The sequence below is a fragment of the Anopheles gambiae genome, chromosome 3, assembly GCF_943734735.2.
Source record: "Anopheles gambiae chromosome 3, idAnoGambNW_F1_1, whole genome shotgun sequence".
In the NCBI taxonomy this organism is placed as follows: Eukaryota; Metazoa; Arthropoda; class Insecta; order Diptera; family Culicidae; genus Anopheles; species Anopheles gambiae.
Genome location: NC_064602.1, coordinates 75,198,938 through 75,224,572, shown reverse-complemented (window position 1 = coordinate 75,224,572; position 25,635 = coordinate 75,198,938). Strand labels below are relative to the sequence as shown.

General features: G+C 44.8%; 1 protein-coding gene across 2 annotated transcripts in view; it reads left to right on the top strand.

Moving 5' to 3' along the window:
- The window catches only part of LOC1270797 (zwei Ig domain protein zig-8), a 49,559-nt gene extending 34,152 nt beyond the window's left edge, over positions 1–15,407 (top strand). For both annotated transcript variants that reach the window (XM_061656365.1, XM_061656364.1), the window contains 4 exons: positions 8,535–8,746; positions 10,147–10,252; positions 10,586–10,636; positions 11,699–15,407. In XM_061656365.1, coding sequence (XP_061512349.1) covers positions 8,535–8,746; positions 10,147–10,252; positions 10,586–10,636; positions 11,699–11,820 — 491 coding nt within the window. In that variant the 3' untranslated portion in view covers positions 11,821–15,407. The remainder of the gene's footprint in view (positions 1–8,534; positions 8,747–10,146; positions 10,253–10,585; positions 10,637–11,698) is intronic.
- Positions 15,408–25,635: the final 10,228 nt, after the last annotated feature.

The following is a 25,635-nucleotide window of genomic DNA, read 5'->3' as shown; positions in this document are numbered from 1 at the left end:
CTGGCCTCGATTGTGTGATATTATTTTATTGCATTTGCAACTCGAACCTCGTACTCGGACTCGGGTGAAGTTCATCATGTTTTGTCCGATTCGATTTTGTGCTGGTTTGTTTCACTCCATAAAAGCCAGTAGATTAGAAGTACATACAAAAACACACACACAAAAAACCCCCCTTTATGATGACTGTATATCCTATCCGGTAGCCTAATGCCCGCTTTCCTAGCGTCGAGAACAACAGGACGATGACATGATGACTCTTGAGCTGCGTCCGGTATCGAACCGGACGGGCGCCGTCCGTTCAGTTTGCTGAAAGCGATGGCCTCCACTTGATGGCGGTCGAATAATGGCCGCCCGTGCTGTGCTGCTGGCTGCTGAATGATTAAAGCCAACCGAGACCTCCCCAAATCGACGTGTCCATGGCAACGTGGTGCTGCTGCTGCTGCTGCTTCCGGGAGGGCCGACGAAAGTTGTGCGTTGATTTTTCGATAGCACCGCACACACGGTGGCTCCGGAAAGCGCCTCCCAGCCTGATAACGGTTGACGGATACCTTGCTCTCACACACACACACACATTAACAGGGGGTCGTATTCAATATTCATCATACTATCTGCGTGCCCGGAACACAGCGACACAGCAGCCAGCTTTGCGGGAAGGGATGCCACTCCACACACACACACACTCCACTGCTCGGTTGGGTGCACTCGTCAAAAAGTAATACAGGGCGCTGTCAAAAACAGCACAAAGTACAACTTTTCACAACCCCGGATGTTACACGAACAAGCGTGCACATGTACTCGAACGAGAGAGACAGAGATGATGGAGTGTGTGTGTAAGGGGAAGGTTAGGATGTACACCATATGTTGACCGGGAAGTGGGAAATTTTGAGAATGTACCATTCAACCCCGGTAGAGATAGCTGCTAGCTGCAAAGTGCGCACTTACTTTTTAATGTCCTACCATACCACTCCGCAAGGCTTTTGTACCAAGCTAGCCATAAATCGATTGACTACAAGACACTTATTACAGGTACCGGTCTACCCGGTTCTTGTACGGTTTGAAACAAAGCCAAACAATACACGCACACAAAAAAGGGGAAACAAAAGAAAGGCTCTATCGCTCGCCCAAACACACCTTGGGAAGTCTACTCCGGACCGATCCAGATAAATAACTTCCCCCTTGGCTTGGTTTCCGGCGAATGCGTCCGTGCCGGTAGCTGAAGTAACTTGAGCAGGCGCGGCACATCGGGTGGCAAAGTTTTGGTTTGCCCGTGTTCTTAATTAAATGCCAACAGTTGCACGGGCGAACATACTTACCCGGATTACACTATCGAGGTTCTCTGCTGGGCTTGTGCCATCGTTCCACTCCAACCCCAGAAAACCAAACACCGGAAAGAAGTCTAACATAACCCCACTACACACACACACACACACGGAGATGTGAGTAGATCTACACACACACATACAACAATGAACACAGAACCGCAGGATGACGGTACGGTTTGGGTCTTGCGATCTGATTTCTCCTGTGACCATCATTAGTGATTCGATGCACGAAGTAAATAACAGACCTCCCCCCCCCCCTCCCCACTGAATGGAGGCCTGGTGGAAACGGTCCGCAAAGAAGCGCTAGCGAGCAACCGTCCCATTTCCACAATGATGTTCCCGAGCACCTCAGCGAGCCTCATGGTGAATTCATGCCGTTCGGATCGTTGGCGCAGCCCGCGTACGTGGTTTTATTTTTCATACGGGCACAAGGTACGACAAACACACACACACACACACACACACACAGAAGCCGGGATGTGCACGCGTACGTGGAGATCGCTGGCCGGATGTTGTTGCCTCCACAGTTATTAGAGCGATGGTAAGACCACACCGCATGTGTGCGCTACTGAACGTCGGACCGTACCGTAGCGTACAGGCACAGTTGCTGCTGTTTGCACTGCCGCCGACCAAAAGCCACCGTGTACACTACATTAAGCCACAAATTATTGAATCCCGATGCCGATCGAGCCGACGCAACCACCAGCGCAAGTCCGTCCATTTTTCCCCCTCAAAAACCTACTTCCCGCGCAATAAACATGAGCTTTCCGCTGCGAGAAAGGCCTGTCATAATCATACGCGTAGGCGCAGCGGGCAGTTGATGCACTACCAATCCCCGGTTTTTTTGGGTTTCCGTGCGCAAACCTTTACTCGCAATAAAGTACGGTTACAAACTGTGTGGCACAAAAACAAACGCCATGTGCAGTACGCCGGTAAGGGCCGCCCCCTGCGATGCCGATAATCCTTTTCGCGTGCATTATTATTGTTAGCTTTGCGGCTACGCCTGCCGCTGCCTGGTGCGCAATTTGGCGAAAAAGGCGCTTCCGCTCAAGAGGGGGTTTGCGGCTTGAATTACAGCCGACGACTTTTCGAGCTTTTGAGATTTTCCGCGTTCCTGGCTGGTCTGTTATTGATATTTAGTGTGCAAAATTCGGTCTCATTTTTGTTTTTCTTTTGTTCCATCAAGCTTAAACAACAAATGCGGAAGGGGTGCACGTACGAGCCATGTTCAACGCTTTGTATTTAATACCAGGAATGGATTAATGGCAGAAATTTTACCAATTTGAGCCCACCCCTGCAAAAAAAGGTTACTTTGATCGAAAGTTCCAAGGCGTTTCCGGCTATACGGCTTAACATGCAAGCAAAAGCAGCCCAATTTGGGCTGCTCGCGTCACCATGGTGTCCCTTTTCACACGCCTGCTTTACCGGGAAAACAATTTTGGTTTTTTCTTTATTCCACTGAAAATAAAAACAAGCTCCATCGTTTGGGCCCACTTTTACCAAACCAACAGTTTGGCGACTTTTCCCTCGTTTACCACAAAGTGTTGTTGTTTGCTGCTGCTGCTGCTGCTGCTGCTGCTGCTGCACCATGCCGTTCTTCATCCGCCCAACTAACGCAAAAGTCGTTCAGTAATTCAAACGAAATATTTCGCACAATAATACGGAACCGGGTTTCACCATCCCCTGCCACTCCCAGTTAGTCAACCGGAACCACCGTCCTTTGTACGCGGCAAAAACTCGGCAAATTCGCCACCGAAACTAACGAAATTTATCGGAAAGCTCCCGAGCATCCCGCTCATCCGCCCGATCCTTACACAAAACTTGTACCATATTCAAATTTACAATTTCCATACCCAACTTTAGCAGCCTTTGCTCGGGCTGGGATCTGTTCGGCGAACTAGCGGATTAAACCCTCTCCACCGATACTACCAGGCAGCAGTAGCAGCAGCAACAACAACTTCAAAGATGACCGGTTGCGGAAAGTTTTCTGGCCAGTACTGTGGGAGAAGGGAGAATGGGGCTGAAGCAGCCACCCAGCAGCCCAAAAGAGGGGAACCTTAGTAGAAGTTTACAAACTTTCTTTTTCATCACAATTGCTCACCGCCAAGATGGTGAACCCGGTCGGTTGGTTTGGATGGGTGGTGGTGGTGGTGGAAAACTACGCAGCCTCCATGTGCGGACGGGATGGCTAACAAGCGTTTCACATAATCTTTTATTCTTTTTGGGAGGCCACTTCTTGCCAAACATTCGTCATAATTTTGGCCTTTGCGGGAGTTTGGCGTACAAAGGGTGCTTCGTATGTGTGTGTTTGTGTGTGGTTGTGTTTTTTTCTCTCTCTCTTTCTCTCTCTTCGGTGGCCAAGTTCACAGGCATCCAGCACTTTTCTTGGTAAGAACCAAGTTAGTCGGCGAAAGTTTGATGATGGCCGTGGGAAAGTTTTGGTTAAGTAGTGCGCTGAAGCCGTAATCAGCCGCGCTTTTGGCTTTTGGGGGAAAATAATTTCCCCAACAGTGTGGTGCTGGTGGAAAGTTTGTTGTAAAAATGTGTGAAGGATGTTATAGTTGGAAAAATGTTTGATTATAATGTGGCCTCAGCTAGCTGAACTTACTACTAAAGTGAACGATAGTTTCTATCCAAAAAGCAATACTTATAAACTGTAAAACTTTTCAAATCATAAAGAAACATGTATCTATGCAATAGATCTCAATAACAACTCTTTGAATAGCTTTTGCTTAACAAACTTTTTTTGGATTAAATAGAAACGTGTGCCTTTTGAGGGGTATTAATAGTGTAATTAATTAAGGGATAATTTTACAGAGTTTTTCAAATTATTCGTTTATTCAAATGAAAAGTATAAAATGTTTCCTTTGATTTTAAAGAAGAAAGTTTTGAATTGTATTAAAATATAGAAATAAATATAAAAGAAACTATTTTGAAGAGATTAAAGTACAGTAAGAATTCAATATTTGAACGCTTTTTAGTTGAATGCGCCACAGTTGGCTGACAGTTCAATTAAAAAGCATGCGTTTGTATGTACACACCGGTTTTTATAAATTAACAAAAATCTCACGGTCTGTTGGGTTTTTTACATGGTAAAACAAGCCAACTAAAAAGGACAAATTCAATAGTTGGAAGGAAATTGAAGTTCAACTAGTGCGTTCGGACTGTAGTTCGATCGAAGAGGATCGGTAGTTCCTGTTACCTAGCATTCTGCTCAGTAATGTGTAAAATATGACATAAGGTCCGATTATTAAACACAAATTGTAAAGACAAGTTGTCAAAATCGGAAGATTTGTATTATGAAATCCGTTTGTGTTGTGTGTTGGAAAAACAAAATTTGACGAAACACAAACTCACAAGCACACTGCCAAGATATGTATTATGAAACACAAACGGAAATCCTAAATTGTCAAACTGCTTTCCGTCAGCTTTTTGTCACGGAAAGGCGCCAATCTCAGATTGTTTGACCGACACAACACAACAACAGAGTTGTTACTGTTGCTTTCACGACAAAATATAAGTATTTTATTTCAGAAATTATCAAATTTTAACATTTTAAACAAAAATATGTGTACTGCCATATCCATACAAATGGCGATAAGCTGGAGATACTGGTAACGTGCTGCTGTTTTGGGTTAAGAAGCTGCTGTTATTTCCTTCCTTTGTTGTTCTTCGATGGTAGTCGAAAGATGAAAGGCTCACGCACCCGGTTTGCGTTCAATAGCATTGGATTGCAGCAACTTCTCCAGTGAGTGGCTGCTTCAACAACCAACAGCATAGTCACATGTAATTATCACATCTAATACTGCATACACTTTTAGGAATAACAAAGACTCGGAGGGCTCGATCTCCGCCAGAATGTCAAGGAAAATTTCCTTCGCCACAAAAATGTTTTTCTTAAATCTGAAATTAACAACCACGAAATGAAACATGTATAACACGGTTTGCACAAATGATCCGCATGCTTAACTCTCACTTGGTTAGAAAGCTGTAACGGGTCGAAAACACTTCGAAGCAGTCGGCGCTGTTTTACCAGATCTACCGTTGTTTCTTCTTCACTGCTACTATCGTCACTTACAAAGTGGGAGAAAATCATTTCGAAGTTTTAAACAAGGATTGTTAGCTTGATAAACGATCGTGTCTTAAATAAACTTGTTTACGTTTTTTTATTTTGATTTTGAACATTTTGACACATCGACAAAGGCTTTGACACAGCTTTAACGAAAGAAAAAAATTAACGAAACTTGTGTATCACAAGAACGGTTTGCAATACATATCTATTTTCCGTTTGTCTTGACGCACTTGTCTTGTGTCATTTCCGTTTGTGTTTAATAATCAGGCCTATAATGTTCTAACAAACAGTGGAGCAAACTATCCGTAAAGTCAGTTTAAGTGTTGACAACCGTTTCAACCGTTCCCACTTCGATCGAGCTTTTGAATTGTCAGTTTCAATCTTAAAAGTATACATTCAAGCATGCAAACATGCAAAAGATCACAAAGCATGAGCTGAGAAAAGCTCTTTCTCTCAACTTGGACTCACAATTTGAACAAAAGAGGTAAAGTTGTTGTATAATTCAAATTTTGCTGAACCTTTAAAATAAATTCCGAAGCCATTTGCTACCACATTGCAACATTTCCCACCAACCCACCAAAACAAATGCACGTACCGATGGTTGACCAATCTGGCCACTTTCTGACCTTAATTGATAGTGGGTCTTATTGTGTACGGGGGAAAAACAGCAACCCTCCTCCTGCGACAATCCTCTGCAATCTCCACCAAACGGTGCATGTCAAACGCGCTTGTCCAACATAAAACACTTCACATAAAACAATCATCGAGCGCCAGCTCGTAACACAGCGGCAAACAACCTTACAAAGGCGCTCGACAATAGTTCAACGAACGGCGGCGCCGCGTTTGAAGTGCTCGGTATGGGGGGAAGCGGGGGCAAAATACGAAAATAAAAGGGCCAACGTGCCTCGGCGTCCGACACAGCGAAACGCTCGATTATGTTAAGTTGTCCGTCGTTATGAGCAACTCCCCGCTAGCACCCTCCGCCCACCCGCCTAGTCTAATGCAGCGTTTTATTTTTCACCTTTTTATTTCACCCACCGATGAGGGCGCCGATGCTGACGGGGGGAAAACAACAGACATCGGGTGGGAGATGCGATAAAATGCGGCCAGATTTTGCTACGCGCCGGCACGCAGCACTATCCGAACGATGGCGGCCTACGACACTTGGGTTGAATGAAGCTGTTTTTACCCAGTGCACGCGTACGCGCTTTTTAGCTGTTCGGTCGGTTGTGCAGAGTGCAGTAGTTGTGCTGTATATAGCGACGATAATTTGCTGCAAATGTGTAAACGCGCTCGCGTAAGCACTTGTCGCGCAAAGTGGATCCGAGCGCGGCAAACGCCCCACCGTTTGCGCACACAAACACATCCCACTAGATGACCTTTTTTTTAGACCCGTCCTAGCCACCTTTCGTCTCTGCAATCTCTACCTCACTCCCTCTAAACACACACACACAAACACACAAAAGCTAAAGTGTCGTTCAATGTAAAGCAGTTCGCCTGAAATGGATGTAAAATGCGCCATTCGGTCGTTGGTCTCTTACCTTGGCGTTGGGTTGGAGACGGCGAAGGCCATACCATCCACTTGATCGGGGCAGCGATACCAGGGGAGTGGCAGGAAGATTGCAGCAGGTTTTATGAGCTGTTGCAAGCACTTCACAAGTACCTACTGGCCAAATGGTTCCTCACCCGGCGCGGTGTGGCGTTTGGTGGTTTCATCCTTGTAACGACCGATTGTGCTGCGCTACGTGGATGATTTATTCACGGCAGATTATATTGCATTAATGGGCTTCTTCCACTGCCTTCCTTTCCTCAGACTGCTGGTGAGGAGGAAAGGGAGGAGCGGCGCACAAGAATCGAAATCCATGCATCGTACAACAAATCGTATTCGGGTTTGCGCGTTTGCAAGCGACCTATTGCAAAGACCTGTTGTGTGGTGCGGTCTAGGCAAGGGCACACACACATCCACACAGAAACGCGCTGGGCACGATTGGGCCACCGACGCCACCGATTGACGATAAATAAAACCGTCCCGGCAATCGGTAAAGCACTCACAGGGATTAGCAGAGGCTTTTACAGTAAATTTAGAACCATTAAAACCGCAAACCTGGCCGACTTCCTTACCCACTGGTGTGCCGTGTGCCAAACCGATAAACGATCAACGAATCAAAAAAAAAAATAAAAAGATACATCCCAGGGACCCTGTTACTGCAGCCGCGGGAAGAACAAACCGGACACTGGCACACAAAACGAACCAACGCCAAAGCCGGAGCCCTGTCGATCGGGTCGTAACGGCAGACGGGCTTGTGAGACTGGCTTAAAAGCGCCATAAATTTCCAACCCAACAGCCAGCCAGCCAGTGGGGCTTTTATTTTTGTGACTGTGGCCCCGTAAGAAGCGTAGCTGTGAAGGATTTCGCGTTCGTTTATGGTTTCTGTTTTTGTTTTTCCCCCAGCCCAGGTACTTCTTCGTCGCTTCTTCGTAGAATTTATGCTTTTATTTGGAGCTTTATCCCCACACATTGCTCTAGCGGCATCACCCACACACAGACTTACTTCCTCTCGGATTCTAGCCCCCCACGAAAGCCTCTGAAAGCCAAAGGACCCAGCGTTGTCGTCGTCGTGTGTCGTGCCGAGGGCAATTTTGGTGGAAAATTTGCCGAAAATTGACACAACTTTAGATCGTCGAAATTGAGTGGAATGAAAATTTACTGCCCGCTTAGCCCGTTGTCGTGTGGGGCGGCGGAGAGTCGAGATAGAGCGGGCCCGGCCCGGCTGCCCGGTTGAAGGTAGGGTTTGGATGTTGATTGCCCACTTCGGTTCGGTTGCCCGTCCTCACAATTCGGCCGTTGTTAGAAGCTAGAAGCGGCCCAGCCTACAGTTGAACGAGCAAATAAGTTTCCCTTTATTGTGCAACTTTATTTAAGCCTAGGTGTAGATATATCTTTCCTTCCCTGTTTCTCTCTCTCTCTCTTGCTCTCTTTTAACTCGTTTCCCCCGGTTTTTTTTCTTTTTGGATACGAATTGATCCGGTTGAACTATTTGTTTGGCTCGATTGCTTTCCTCCCCCCGGGCTCGTGTCACCTTCATCGTCATTCGAGGCGGAAGATTAAGTGTAACCATCTTGCTTTCTGTCGCTTCCAGTGCCAAGAACCGAGCTTATAGGTGACTCCGATCGCTACGTCAAGGCCGGCAGTGCCGTCATCCTGCGATGTGTGGTCCGGGGCGCCCTCGAGCCACCCTCCTACATCATCTGGTACCACGGTACGCAGCAGATCTTCACCGAGAGCCGGCGCGGCTGGAAGACGCAGCTGGACCGCGGTGCACCCGATCTCGATGGGGACATCCACAGTACGGTAAGTTTGCGCCATTGCGTTTGCATTGCGATGGGGACCATTTGTGTTGTGTCAGAGTTTTTTCGACGCTTCGTCTCGAAAGTTGACTGCAGGCTGTTGTGTATGAGAAAAATAATGGTTCCTAGTTTTACTACCAACTAAGTAAGTTGAAATGTAGACAATCTATAGCATTATATAACTTTAATTTAACACCTTAACCGGATGCCTATATGATATATTGTGTTCGCTCTTTGGTCGTGTGCATTCAACTCGAAAAAAAAAAACAATTAAAGTCAATTGAATCAGTCTTTCTCCATCACACTACCTGCTCATTCAAATGATTGTGATTTTAGACCAGCGGCTACAGAGTTACAAAGCAATAATAGTCACATGGAGCTTTTAAACGTGAACGACTGGGCGCCTCCATGATGACGCGATTGAGGCACGTGGACAGTCGAGATTCATTGATTTTAACCTTCATTTTCTTACTTGTTTTTTCATGTTTAAAAAAGAATCAGAAAAGATTAAAATACGTGTGATTCCTTTCAGTAAAATAATATGCTTTAATTAAATAATATTCAATGACAATCATATAGTTTCCGCTGAACGTTGCCGGAAAAACACACTTTTTGAATGATACATGTGAATGTTTGCCTCATGAGCAGCCTATTTTTGCGCCTGAAGCTTTGGGGCAAGTCATGCTTACTTTAGAGCATTTAATGAAAGCTATTAGCAAAAACTGTTAAATTAAAGTTTAAGTGTCATCATAAATTAACTAATTATCTAAGAGATGTCTCAATGAAAAGAGAGTAGCAAGAATTTGAGCTCTAAATGCAAAAAATACGACACACTGTCCAACAATTACTGTAAAGATTATTTTTATTATTCAGTTAAACCATGAAACTAGAACCGGATTAACATTACTAGTAGAGAAAATAAAACATCTAACCGTAGCAAAAAATAACTGCAAGTTTATTAACAATGAAACAAGTTGATAAAGTTCCATACAGGGTTTTCTAGGAGTACTCATAGCTGTGGGAAACTTTATTAACTCTTTCTTCCATGAAATGAACTTATTGTAATGTGAATTGGACTCCCCATAGCACTCTTGTTGGACTAATCCAATAGGAATTTCCAATGAGCCCGTCCGAAAAGGGTGTCATAGAGTCGAATTTTCAACATATGAAGTTCACTTCCAATGAGAATGAGTCTAGGAAGTGTCCCACAACTATGAAAACCCCTGGAAACCCCTATAAAACAGACGCCACACACAGTAGACAGTATCGAAACGTTGTTAAAAACTGATCATAAATCAATTGGGACCAGTTAGCAACCTTCCCAGACCCTCCGTTTCCCTTCACTACGCATCAATAACATTGTCCTGTTCTCACTCTTTCACCTGCACTTCCACCTCTCCGCAGATTGGCTCGCTGATAATAGAATCGACGAGAAAGAAGGACTCCGGAAATTACTCCTGCAGCCCATCCAACAGTCCACCGATCACTGTCTCACTGCACGTTATCAACGGTAGGTTAACGACAAAGAGGCCAGCCTGCAAAACCAGACAAAACGGTGTGCGATGTACGTGTGTGCGCGCTTGTGTGTGTATGTGCTCCCTTGCAAAAAGGTGACTTTACAAACGGGATGGGACGCTCCTCCCAACGGTACCAACGCACACCTCAGCACACACACACACACCAACCACCGCACATCGCACAACTATTTTCCATTTACATAGCTGCCCGATATTGATCTGCTTGTTTGTGATTTCGTTTCCGCGTATTCCCGTGGGCATGGGCTGTGTTGCCTCCATCGCTGACAATCGCTCGATGCTATGAACCCCTTTTGTGGCGCCCACAGGAGAATCGTCTGCATCCGCTGTCACGTCATCGGCAAGATCGCTGTTTGATGGTAAGCATAATTGAATTCTCATTACTGTTGTTTATAGAGCGATGGCTGGAGAGCTGGCGGGGGGAGGGGAAGGGGGGACAGGTTCGGGGCACCACCCCAAGGGCCATGTTCACCCGTGGCAGATGACTTGTGGTGCGTTGGCAACGCTTTATACAGCGCTCAGTGCTGCATAAATCATGAACTCGCGTGTGCTGCTATTGACACCCGGGGGTCTCCCTACACATGGCGAACCATTCGCGTAAAGTAGCCCGTACGATAGCAATGGGATGTCAATTGAAATTGGAAATGAGAAGCCATCGGCGGCGGGCGAGGAGGATCATCATCGTAGGGCGTTGCCTCGAAGGGGAGATGCAGCAGCATATGCATGTGCTTTGCAGCTGTGACAGCAGCGAGATCGGTAAAATGCTGCCCCGGTCCCAGCTGGTGTAGCGAGTGTAGAGCGCGTTCGCGCTGTCGATATCAAGCGCAGATATTGCCTTTTGTTTTGCTGCACGCTTCGCAAACGGTCCGCGGAGGCGCAGCATTCAATATTTGCTTGATTATTATCGCCCGGCTTCAGTGCATTAGAGCCGTGGGACCTGGTTTGCAATAAGCTCTGCGCACGGAATTATGACCAAAGAATCCAATTTTGTGCACGGCAGCACATTGAATTTAAGGCCATACAAAACAAACATAAAACGGTTGATTTAAATGCTCGTACGGCTCGCCGTACAAAGCAGCGTACATTCTTATTATTCAACTGTCGTGCCGGGAAATTCCATTTTGGGGAGTTTTTAGAGCCAGCCATCGGAAAAGGCACAATTACGTATGCAATCAACATTGTGTTCCAATCGCGGCGCAATTCAATTTAAATTCATCAACTAAGAGGGGCACCGGTGTTTAGCAAATCAAACACTCCAAGCTACTCCAGTTGTGCTTTCCACAACAACATCAACAACAGCAACAACCGAAAAAAAACTGCTCACTAATCTGCTTTGTTTGTGATTCTAACTGGCATGGTGATTTTTTCCCTTTTCTTTTTTCCTCTTTTTCCCTCTTTCTTTCTTCGTTTCATCTCCACAGACAGCATATCGATGTTCAAGCAGCGCAATCTACAGATTCTACTCCGGCATAGGTCATTTGTTATGCTACTTGTATTGGTTATCTATGCTCAGCTAAGCTGTCATGTGAACTATAGTCTTTAAGCATAAAGTTAGACGTATTAAGGCAGATTTAGAGCAGCAGCAGCAGCAACAAGCAACAAAGGGGGGGAGAAACGGGAGGGAAGAAATGGGAAACGCAAGCGTTCGCAAGAGATAAACAAAAAAAGGGGGGGCAAGCAAAAAGCCCACTTATCCACAGGCAAAAAAAGAGGGAAAAGAAAAACAAACAAAAATCAAAGCAAATGAGAGAGAAAGAGAGAGAAAAAAGTACACAAGACGCGACGCAAACGTAATGATAAGTTATAATACAACCAAAACAAAACAAAAACTAAGAAAAAAAAATACCGAACAAGTAAAAGGTAATTCGAAAATCATCCACGTCCATTCTCTATCGCTAAATACACACACTTAAAGTGGTAAGGTAAGAAGACCGGCAGACTACCGGCCCCCATCCCGGTTGCTGCTAAACCGAACGGGGTCGAGAGGTAAAAATTTTGCTCACATATAAAGAACAAAAAACAAACGGTGAAACTCGAATCTCGAATCATTACACACAAGACACAACAAAGACACAGGAGAATAAGGAGAAGAAAAAAAATACAACGGTTAAATGAAGCTCATTCTCGACTGATAAGAAGGCGGCTGCAAGAAAAAAAAGAGGGATGAGAAAAAAGAGCCAAGTGAAAATGTTTCAGTAGAGTTTTGTTAGGGAATGGTTTGGAATGCCAGGAATGACGGAAGGAGCACACATAACAAAAACAAACAACAAACACAAGCACACACACACATACGCAGGGAAAGCTCTAAAGACGGATGGGCTAATCGTGACGAAACAGGAACGTGTTTTTCCCGCCAAGCGAACAAGTGGCAAAGTTCAAACGAGTGGAAAGCTGCTGCTGGTCAAACGCTGAAGCAAGGGCAGACCACAGGGACTGACACGCAGTACGCACGTTGTAAGCAGGTGGCAGCGCACCTGCAGATTGTTTGTTGATTTTGTTTCGTATTTTTTTGTTTCTTTGCGGTTGTGGTAGCGCGTAAGATGCTTCAAGTTAGCCTCTAGCTCCCTCTCTTCGTTTCTCTTTCTCGCATCACAAAACGGTTTCCATGTGGGTTGGAATTGGCCTGTTTTTTTGTTGTTGTTGGTGTGGCCTATGTGGTCACTGGAGTTCAAGACAGACCATCCAGCGCTGCTCGTCGATTTTGGGTTATTTATGCTGTTTTTCGTCCTCAACCGTGTGTTACAAACGGTAGCAAAGAAAAACACACCCACAAAAACATTCCTATAAGCATTTCATGCGTGTGGGTGTGAGTTTTTTGACGAGAACACACTCACTTCGAACGGACAGCCCACAGCAGCATCCAGCTCCAATTTGGTTAAGCAAGTCCCCCGAAAACTTTACTCCATCAATGTCAATGTTTTTCTGCTCTGCAAGGAAGATGAAATTTTCCTACTACTTGTGTTTTTTTTTTTTTGGTTTTGGGTCACCGACGGCCCCTCCTTGTGTGCTTTGTTCGGTTCAGTTTTTTGCTCCCAAGGAAGTTTTATGCTCTAGTTTTGGGCCTTGGCGCAAACAGAGTGTGTCACTGTGTGGGTGAGAGCGTACGCTATTCGATCATGTCGTTAGCGTCGGCTGCTTCATGATGAAGCAGGTGATGATGATGATGAGGGAGAGCATATTTTCGTTTCACCAGTGGGCACGGCACGGTTTGAAAATATGATGTAGTCGTGTTTTGTTGTTATCGGACCCACTCGACGAGTCACAGAGCGTGGAAACAACTTTTCTACTATCTGGAACACGTGCGCAGAACGAGAAAAAACGTGGCGTCTTTGTTGAAGAGCGTTGTAGAAAGAAGAAAGAGGAAGATATTGCCTGTGAAAAATATACACAAACAAACAAACACAAGACTTCACACAAATATCGCTCACCCAACGAAAAGTGTGAAATAACAGGAGACAGGAAAACAGGTATATACAGCATACAAAAAGATAAAAACACACACACACACACTCACATACGGTAAAAACAGAAAATCATCGTTAGCAAAACAGTCCTACTGATACGTTAATATAAATAATCATTTTATTGAACCCAACAGAACAAGAAGGAGCGTGGGGAACAGAAGAGCGAAAAAAAAAACAAAGCGAAGAACTGAACAAATTGAACAAAGCATCTACTAAAACACACACACTCGAACTAACCAGAATATCCAAGAGCGTAACGCAAAGTGGTGTAAGTTAATTGACAAACGAAAGCGAACAAATCGTGCTGTCACAAATTCACAGTCACATGTTATACTCTACTACGAGCGATAGTAAGAAACTGAGACGGAGGGAGACGGAAGGAGACGCCAAGTAATAACTATTAAAATAAACGATAAACAGACAGAGGCAAACCAAACAATGGGAAGAGCGAAGAAGAACGCAAACAGTAAACAAAACATACCAGAAAAGCAAAAAATTAACCACCCCCTCCCTAATACCACAACCGGTGCGTGGAAGAGGAAGCAGAATACGAAACGGAAACAGTTCTGTTTCGCTGTCATGTAAAATGTTATAACTTACTTATACTACTACAACAAGTTGCCAGTGCAATGTATGTGTGTATGTGCAGGAGGGAGTGTGGACAGGGGTGGGGCAGTAAGATTGCAAACACACAACATGTAACAGTGACACAGCCACATCAAACAGACGTACAAAAGAAGCTACAACTACTACACAACGCCATCCCATTAAAACGAAACAAAAAAAAACGAACACACAATACAAACACACACGCGCATACACGTATGTAACACAGTCCATGCGGCCACGCAGCAGAGTAAATCAGTATTTGAGGATCAGGATCAGCGAAACAAAGCGTTCAATTTTAAATCCGGAATGGTACACGGCACAAGGAAAACGGTAAACGATCCTTCAAATGCATGCAAAGTGAGTGATTGTAAGGCAAGCAAAGAGGATCACTTACTACCCCCGGAAAGGAGCATCATTTGAGCATCTTCACCATCATCAACTTCATCGCAGTCGTGGCCAACGCTCAACACTGGACTGTCCGGAAATGCAGAAGGTAAGCATGCATCGCCTAAACAAACGAAGCCAACCGAATGGCGTCCAAAACAAACAAACAAAAATCGAAAAAGAGAGGAAGAAAAAGAAAGAAAGAGAAAGAGTAAAAGGAACGAACAACGGTTGCCATAAAGGATGCAGATTAATGTTTCAGCAAGTATGTAAAGCAAAGGTAAACGTATCAAATAAAAAGGCAAAAAACGGGAAAAAAACAAAACACAACATAAACAAAGAAACACAAACAAAAAAAAACACAAACACACATACCAAACGAAAATAAAAAGGAAACACAAACCATAGAAGGAAAAAGAAACACAAAACAATTAAACACAAAACCACAACTCATCGACACGCAAAACACGGAGAGGATAAAAACCAAACAGAAGAAGAAAAAAAGCGAAAGAAGAGAAGAGAGAAAAAAACAAGAAAACACATGGAAAAAAGTGGAAAAGAAAATATTGTAGTTATATATTAGTTAGGTAATTCATGAAAAATTATATTGTACATATTTTTATATTTTAATCCTCAGTTGAATAAAAAACCAAACATATTTTTTTTAATGAAATGCCGCCCCAGTGTTGAGCTCTATTTCCCCGAAACCATCGAGCTGTAAGTGTGTAGTGTGCAAGCGTTAACACCTCCTTCAAGAGCGCCTGTAAGTATATGGTGTTGCAAAGTGTTTTCATACTTTCGCGCCATGAATGTATAATCAAGCCAATGAGCACCAGTCCACTTTTGTTGCCTCTTCCCTTCTTCTGTTGTCTGTTTTTATTTCTCTGCCATTGTATTGTTGTATGGGTCCTGCAAGCGCGCGCGCGGTCCTGCCCAACCATCATCTAGCGCACGTTCGCGTGCGAAATATTTCACGCCTCGACTGGTTGACCAAGAGCTTTTCCTCGCTCCCTTTTCGCTCTATCCTATCCTCCCCTTCAACTGTATGCGATCGAGTGCCATTTCACGCCTAGACCACACGCCTGGCAGTTCCTTGTGCCCCATTTTCATTATTCCCACGGTGTGCCGGGCTCATCATTTGCACTAATTGCCTGGCGCGGAAGCAGCGGCGTCGGTGTGATTTATACGCTGCAGTGCATCCGAATACGGAAAACAAGATGCAACGTGGCAGCAACAATAGCAATATTAAAAAAAACAACACACACACACACACACACACTCACAAGCAGAACCATCCGTTATGATGGACGAGAAGCCATGTTTTATTTGCCATCTTGCCAACTCGCCCCTTTGCCCATTATGTTCATCAACTTGCGCAGCGTGTGCCATTGTACCAGTGGGTTGGAGCTCTATTTTTGCTGTCAACTTTTCCACAACTTTCACGTGTTCATTTTTATTATCATTTTGCACTCTTTCTCTTTCTCCCTGTTTCTTTGTCTTCTTTGACTATCTTATCTCGGTTGTATCTTTTCGCTGGAAGCGGTAACATTGCATCATCTCCACTGCCGACAGAAAGGGAAAATTTGACTTTTTATTTTTCTCTCTCTCTCTCTCTCTCTCTCTCTCTCTCTCTCTCTCTCTCTCTCTCTTTGCTCTGTTTTTTGGTACCATTTTTGCATATTTTTATGTTTTATCAACCATCTTTGCACCCAGCTCGGTACAAGCCGGTATGGTGATGGGCGAGTTTTGCATTTCGGCTCCCATCCCCCTATTGCGCAAACCACAATACGCAAAATGCCAAAAAAAGGAGCGGAACGGTACCAAAAAAGCCAGCAACACGCGCACACGCCGACAACAAGTTGAATAAATAAAGTGAAAAATCTGGCATGCGCGTGTCAGCAGAAGGCCGCTCGGGCTCCACATAGCGCTTCAGTTTTTTTCTTGCATTTTCATTAAACGTTTCAAGCTCAATTGCCCGCTCAGAGGAAGCTTATGGGAAGCTTTGGATTTTGTTTTCTCTTTTTCGGTTTTGAGTGCGATTGTATAATGCTTCTCAATTTCACTTCCCTACAATAAATACGGTCGCAGTAGCAACAAAAAAGCCAAACAGACAGACAGGCTGCCCCTTATCTGACTGAGGGAACGAATGCAAAATAAGGCAAAATTAAAGATAAGTCCACCAAATAAAGCACCCCAAACACAGCAAGCCATCGGAACGGCGTGTGACAGGCACTGCTTGTTAGCTGTTCATTTGCAAAACATTCATTTACTGTCACTATTTTTACATTTTCGTTGCGGGGTTTATTTTTTGTTTTTCTTTTTTATTTTTATTTTTTCCGTAACAAAGCTCTCTCTCCCTGGCCTCGAGCGAAGTGTCGAGAGAAGTGTCGAAACATTCCCAAATTTAGATCACTCACTTTGAGTGTGGTGCAGCCCGTAATTCAACCTATCTGGGCCGGAAGCAAGCAGTTCCAAATGCTTCTAAAGTGTGCCCTTGCGGAGGTCGTTTCCGAGCATCCCTGCATCCAGAGAGCGGCTGGCCCTGGGAATGATAAACTGGCGTAATCTGAAAGAGATTACTTCCTATTTGATTTCGCTCATCCGGGGGCGCTACACGTGGGGCCAGGCTGGATGTGACAGACGCTGTAACGCCGCTCAAGTGTGGCTTCCGGAGCGCAAAATTAAGCCAAAATAAAGCAGCACCTCGCCACACACCGACACAACAAATGTGCAGAGCGTAACGGTTGGTTTAAAATGAAAGAAATGAACGCAAATCAGCAGACACGGAGACGGTGGAGAGCTAGGAGAAAGGAAAGAGGCACAAAAAAGAGACATAAAATTGCTACCATTCTCCAACACGGACACGGTACGGTACGGCCGAATGCCTAATCTGCCTACGACTAAACTGTGTCTTCTACGGTCTGTTTTGGGGCTCGTCTGTCGCTAGGGAATCGGGGAGACACACACACACACACACACACACACACACACACACACACACACACACACAAAGCAAGCCAATCTGTTGGTTTATTTCCTTTTTTTTTTGGGGCGAAGGATTTAATGCTACTCGACGAGCGATGTAATCAGGATGGAGCAGGTTTGTATCGGAAGAGAGATGAAGGAAGGAAGGGTGAGTATTTTGGTCATGGTTTTATGTTAACATGTGTTTCATCTTTTAATTGCATAAAAATGAGGCAAATTTCGAAGCCTGATGAATGTCTGGTGTGTTTGGAAAAAAGAGGAAAAATGGTCCATTAATCATTAGAAGGTTTCAGGTTTTAGCTGATCAACTCTGAATAAGGCCTTGAAACAAACTCTGTTAATAATATAAATTGAAAGCATTTTATGAAGATTATTTAGTACGAGTTTGTTGATTGAATCATCTTATAAAATGTATTAAAATAATGTTCTCAATATAAATCATTTGCCATCATTTGCCCATTTATTGCGTCCCACCCAACATTGGTGTGTTCGTTTCAAAACGTTCACGCTCAGCAAATCCGTTCGCACGGCTTACCAGTTTGTTGCCGAGAGCAGAAAAGAGAAAACAATGTCACACAAAGTCGACAAAATCGCCGAACAGTAACAAAAAACAACAACAAAATCGACATCCCCCAAAAGCAAAATGTCTGCACGTGCGCTGAATAAACTCCCGCCCATTTATCTGTCGCCGTCTCCTGCGTCAGCAACGTAATGCAGAGGCCTGATGGACAACCAAGCAGAGTCGAAGGAAACGAAATTTGACTTTCGTCATCGATTAGCACACGCTTTTCCAGAAACGGATGGCAAAAACGCACACTTTTCGCACCAAATCGAAAAACCTCGAATCCATCGCCCTGGCGCTTTCTCGATCCCGATCCTGCTTGCCTGACAAACGCGCTGTATCAGTGTTGGCCCGACCGAGCATTGTAAATGAACAGATTTGGTGAATTTTATTTCACGCACCGGTGGGCGTGCGCAATATTGGATGGATTAAATTGCGATTTATTTTGTACGCCTCCGGGACGACGACGACCAAGTCAGGTGAAGGTGGAATTATTTAAAGTACAGCTCACCTGCTCCTGCGAGCGCAACCCAATGATCAAAGAGCTCGGGCGCTTGATGATAGAGGCGTGTTTGAATTTTGCCATTAATTGTTCCAGCGTTTTAACTTCGGCTGCAGCTGAAAAACTTCCACAAATGAGAGAAGTACATTATCAGCGAGGCAAAAGGCAGATAAGGGGAAAGCTTGTTTTTTTGCCGGTAACTATAGCATTATTTAATTTTTAACACTCCACTCAACTTTATTTTGCAATGAAATGGGAAACTATTCCCTGTCGTTGCTGCCAGTGCCACCCAAGGGAGTAAAATTTCCGTTTTAATTATTTCACCAGTAAGCAGTTGTACCGATCGGAATGATAATTTGTTGTGCACAGTTAAATGAAAAAATAAACAACTGCACTTCATCATCAAACCGACAAATTGAAGTATTGCACCAAATTACCGGGGTAAAAGGACGTTTGATGTGAAAAAAATCCAATCCAGAGTGCAACAAAATGGAAATTCTTATTTGATTGCTTATTACAGCAGTAAAACATACACCGCACAGTTTACTACTGGATATTTATGTGTTCGGATATTTATTTTCACCTTTATTCACTTGCGTCAACGCTTGTGGGACCGATATTCGATTTTTATAAAAAGCTCTCCCTCTCTCTCCTTCTGTTTGGTTTTTGTACAGTGCAATAAAAATAGAACATTTTTATAGTTCGAATAAACCGCCCGCATTTCACGTGCGTTTATTAACGTTCGAACGATGGGGGAATTTGTTCGTGACTGTTTCTGGGTATAGAAAGAGCCAAAAAAATCGCACATTACGAGCACAAATCCTTGATAGAATTTTTATACTCACTTCCTTCTTTTTTCACCGCTCGGTCACAATAAAAGTCACCTTTAATTTTTGGACCATTTCATCCAAACCTTCCAATCACCGAAACGACGACAACGATGATGGCGGTGGTGGTGGGTCCATGAATTCATAAATGATCATAACTAACGTTACGATCGCGGAGACGCGTTACAAACAAACCAAACAAACGAAACGAAGTGAAATGAAATGAAATAAAAAAAAAACATTGAACCGAAAATCAATTCAGTCTTTTGGTTTATTTTGCGTTCACTTCGCTTCGAATTTTACTGCAAATCGGACTGCTCTGAGCTGCCGCTCTGGGTCGACACGGAGGATGGAAAGACGGACTTGAACATTTCATATGCATCTTCCAAATGTAAATTTGAACCGCTGTGGAACGGAGAGCGCACGTAAATTGAAATGTGCCAGTTGGAGTAGTATTTTTATGCGAAAAGAAAGGTCCTCTCCATCCCGCCATTGCTGGTGCTATTTTCTCACATTCTTTGCGATCGCGACCACCCCAGGTGTTTAATCAACACTTCCCAGCGCAAATAACGGCTTCTCGATTGACCCCCCCTTCTCCATCCTGACAGCACAGGTACTGTTGCTCCAATCGTCACCCAATCGGAAGGAAGGTAAGGAGAGATTCGCGAACGCGTCAACCAAATAAGCAATGAAGCTACTAAGCGGTCGATTCTAATCTAATATTGATTCATTGCTTTATTGCTTTGACGGTTTGCGAAGCGTCGAGTTCGATCGTCATCAACGGTGGTGGCGACGGTTGTGTCTGTGTGTATCATTGGTATGTACATTAGCGCACGTGCACGGTGCGCTCTTGGGGCGTCCGGGCACGACAAAACGCTTCAATCCCTCCTCCAATTTTCCTCGTTTTCCCACAGCGATCCAAAACGAACCTTTACACAAATGCGAACAAAATCCTGTTTGCCAAATCCGACCCCGTAAGCTTTCCTCCTCCTTTCACCTTCCGCACTGTCCCGAAAAAGGGTATTAATCAGGGTGTGTGTGAGTGTCTGTAAAAAAAACGGGCGATGATGGTGGAAAAACGGGAAGAAAAGGCAGTTATCCTTCCGCCTTCGACTTCCCCGAACCCGGATGTAAGACTGTGTGTGTATGAGTGTGTGTGGTGTGTTTTTTACTATTTATTTTGCCGACTGAGTTTTGTTTGTTGCTGCTGCTGATGCTGTTGTTGGCGATTTGTGGCATCTTCTTCTTCTACCACCTTTCACTTCCTAGTATCGGCACTGGCATTGTTGGGAAGAAAGCTGAGGACGGTGTACGGCGGCCTTTACGGCTGATTGGCTGAGAGAGAGGGATGAATGCAGGGCAGACAGGTGGGTCGGTTTTTCTGATAACAATAACCTCCTAACCTTGGCGCCTTCCTTCCCGTGGCAGATTGCAGCCCAGCCCCAGACTGCCGTGACCCGATTTACTTTGCTTAAGCCGCTTTGCCATAACCTTCAATCACTGGGGAACACACACACACACACACACACACACACACACACACACACACACACACACACACACACACACCCAGGTAGGTTTGGGGCCCGTTACGGATACGACTGGAAGGCTCAACACACTAAGCACTCAGAAAATGAACAGTGTGTTTGGTGAGTTTGGTTTGTAAGAGCATTATTAGGTCAATTTGGTTGGAGTTTCTTTATATTCAGTTTAATTTTAGTCTAAGTCTAAATTAAGTAAAATTAACAATTGAAAATTAATATTTCTATTTACTCATCTTCATAAATATAAGTAATGCTAACAATGTGGTTAAATCATGTTAAATAAATGTTAAACTATTATCGTTTAGGCAAATTATATGCTGATTCCAATTAAATTCAAGTCTAAGGAAATGTTCTCCAAAGTTTGGACAGTTGCATGCAGTTATTCTTCAACTAGAAGTTCAGATACTTCGATTTCAATAATAACCCTTAATATTATCTGGAATTAAATTAACTTTGTCAAATTCTAGAATGAATGTCTTTCATTACTGTTTTACTGGTTTATAAACATACCAATAATCTTGATTCTTATATTCTTCAATCTAATTTTAAGCAGGAATTGGCTATATTGTACGCAATTCATCAGATCATCTGATGAAGAGGTCTTAAGCAACTCAATCAAGGATCTTTCCCTTTTGTATTCTCCAAAGTGAACTATTGTACACAAATCAACACAAAATCGTACCGAGATGACTTCATTGAGACAACTTCTAATATAACACTTGTAGCAACTTGTAAAATTCTAATGTATTTGTAAAGGAAGATCGTCAAAGTCGTAGAATTCCGGATTTTTATCGTTGTAGTTTAATGTTACAATCATCAAATGTCTCTAAGAACTTCAAAAATGTCGTTAAGAACAGGATCCGTTATGTTCCAAGAAAAGCATGGTCAGTACCTCAAGTAGTCATCTTTAACCTGGTCATTGTCATCCAATTAGGAAAGTATAAGTTTGGAAGTATAGATTGATTCCAGGAAACTCCAACATCCGACTCATGATACAAGAAACTCCTAATTGTTTCTGATATGAAGCTGGAAAAAGCCTCAAGAATATAAACCGATTAGTTTATTTTCATTTTGTCAAAGGTATTGTTCACAATGCTACACCATTCTGTCCACCGATGTCCTCGCAACGATCGCACTGTGCCGCAGCATCATGCCACTTTCCACTTTCTCTAACGGTGTGTGCCTCCGTTTGCACTGGCACGCCCCGGGACAGCGTTCGCGCCTTTCTCGCACCAGCAGCACAACCGAACCGTGGAAGCAACCCGACGCAAATAAAACGCATAATGTCTTTCTAATAGCAAACGGGCAGGTGAAGTGAACGTGCCCGATACGAACCGGTTCCGGAACCGCAAGCCTGCCTCCTGCCTCGAAACACACACACACACAAAGCGTCTTCGACTTGGAAATGGCTGTACAGAGAAGGAGAAGGCCAATGGTGGTGAAACCGGCACTCCCAAGTGTCCCATTCTTTTCAGGCCGGTGGGGGGATGCTAGGTTCGGTGTGAATTTAGACCGAAATGTTGCCAGTGTTGCTGATGTTGCTACTGCTGCTGCTGCTGCTGCTGCTGCTGCTCTGGGCAAAGGTTAGCCCGATCCTTTCTCCAAGGCAACCGAGCCCCTAACCCGAAAACGGCAAGTCAGTCATTCGTTTTTATCTGTTCTTTAACACAGTCATCTGTGGGTGGAGGCCGGGCAGGATGCTGCTTACTCCCATCCACCCCATTACCTGCTGCCTAATTCTCGCCCATAAAAGAATCCTCACGCCACGGATACGCACAGCTACCCCCTCCCTCGCAGAAGTGTATCATTGCTGTGGCAAACGATTGGGTTTGTTGCTTGTTTTTATTTTGGATTGGGGGTAAAAAGGGCCAAGCTCCGCCAGCAAAAAGGGACCACACACTCCACGTAGCACACCAGAAAATCGAAATGGCAGCAAAACCTTTCTTTACCGCCCTCACAGACCACACCACACCGGTAACCGTATTTCCGAAGAGGCGGTGGCTCTGTTTTGCACTGTTTATACCATTTTATTTCCCATCCAAGCTTGCCCTGCCTGAACCCGATTCCAAACCCTTAACGGGGAAAGACACCGTTCGGCCTTTCTTCAGCTTCTTCTGCCAAAGGCTTTTCCCTCCCCCCCCCCCCCCACCCCCCCACAGGAAAGGATGACAAATAAACACTCGAACCCAGTCGACTCGTGTGTACTGGCAGGCTAAAATGTGTACCGGGTTCTCGATTTGCGAGATGCGAAAAAGGCGTTGCATGCAGCAGAATAAAGAACAACAACAAAAAAACGGGCAATTCAAATGGCAAATCATCTCCTGCGCGCCTGCTTCGTTCGGAAGCTTCGAGCTGTAGCCGTTGCTCGGAGATCCTTTTTTCCCGGGGCCGAGAGGGATGTTGTTTTGTGGAGTAATTAATTCGAAACAAATGCGGTAAGAGCGAGAGAGGGGTGTGTCCTTGCTTTGGGTGGAGCAATTTAAACCGGGGGGAAATATGAATAGGTTAATGGAGGATTTAATTTGTACGCTTGCCGCCTGCTGCTACACTGTTATTAAATGTCTGTCCTCAGCTATTTAATTCATCATTCCTTTTGTGCCTTAATTGTGCGTTCAATGTTGTTTACTATCTTTGTCTGTATGTTTGTATTTTGTACGGCAAAAACTGGTGACGCTCTCACACGCTGCTACGTTTGTAAAGTATGTCAATTTGACACTTTCCGAGATAACAAAAAAAAAACAGGAACACACCGCCAAATACGCACAAAGGTTCATTTCCTTTCCCCGGACAGGGTGGAAATGAACACAACACTGGCTCTAATCACTGCTCGAATCTAGCCAGCAGCAGCAGCAGCAGCAGCGTGAGAAGTGTGTTGATTTTCCTCCCCCCCCTACCCTCCAGATCCCATTACTTCACCCACTCATCCTCCTTCCCACCCGTGCGTGCGCGTTGGGTGTAGTACCTTTCCCGCAGCAAATCGTACTAACCTCATTTGCGCGAAGTGATCGAAAGGAGCGAAGGACATTCTCGCTGCCAATTACCTTCCCATCTCCCCGTCTTTCTGCTCCCAATCTCTTTCCCGCTCTCACAAAGATGAGGAAAATTGGAAATGTATCGATTTTCCCAACCATCGACATGTCGACCCAGTGCGCTCGGAAGGACCGTGTTCGGGAACAAGTGTGAAATGGACATTTTATTTGCTTCCCGGGTTGCGCGCACTTTCCGTCAAATGCTTCACAAGCGCAATCACCAAGGCAGGCAGTGTGAAGTGCGAGTAAGAACAGTGTGCGCAATTCAGTTTGCTTGCCGCTTGTGCTGCGTTTATTACGCTTTCGCAACCGCCCCGCATAATGACGGATCTCTTGCGACGTACGAACGTACTGGTGTGGTGTGGTGAAGAAGTGTATTTGCATCATTTTGTTTTCCCCCCATATCGGCCTGCTTTCCTGTTTTGCTTTTATTTATACGTTCACTTTCCTTCATCTATTCGGTTCGGTTGACCTTCTCGTAAACCTTTTTTTCCTCCCACTCTCAATCTCTTTCTCTAAAGCACTCCCGTGTAGCTTACGCCATACATCAGCGATGGGAGATTTTTGTCTTGAAAATAAAAATGGAGGGTTTTTCTTTAAGAGATTGGCCACTCGCGGCAAAAGAAAGAACAACAACAGAAATTTTGGTAGTTTTGCTAACGAGCGTCGAAAGCTTCCCATGAAACCGGGGGAGAGGGATCCGGGGGTGAAAAAGGTCTAATCCATCGAAAAAAGGGAATTATTACCATAAACGATACTTTCCACCCCGGCGCCCCCATCACTCAGCGACCGGATCAAGGGTCTCCCCGGGTAAAGGTTTTCCCTTTCTTCAATAACATAACGAAGAAGGGGCTACAACAACAACAACAAAAAAACGCACACTCAAAGCGCCCGGACCAGAAAAAGGGATCGACCCCAAGTCGCCTGTAGGGCACTGGCGACCCATGCCCGGGCGCACCACAGCTGGCAGAAACGCACACAATTAACACGCGCCTTCCTTATCGCACGGCTCCCCTTGGGCGTGCGGCGGGCGGTGATGGGTGGAAGGTAAATCCTACCCCGAAAATCTAGCTCGCTTCGTTGCGTGATTAATTCCACCACCATCCACTCTCCTTTGGAAGGCACAAAAAGAAATCCCACACACAGCCACACAAACGCGCGCGCACAGAAATCGGTGCGTCCTTCTTCGTTGCGCCTCGTTCCACACGCACGCACGCACGCACGGCCGTGTGGCCGTCCACCTCGGTGATGAATTAAGAAATCGAGCACCTAATTCTACATACCTAATGAGCTACGGAACAAGGCGATTAGAAGTGCGAGTAAAAACGATACCCCGAATAAGCCTCGAACATGCCGCTGTAACCCATGTGTGTGTGTGCGTCGGATGTAGGTGTCGAACAACGCGTATCACAATACGCGACCGCTCGCCCACTGCGTCACCGACACGCCGGC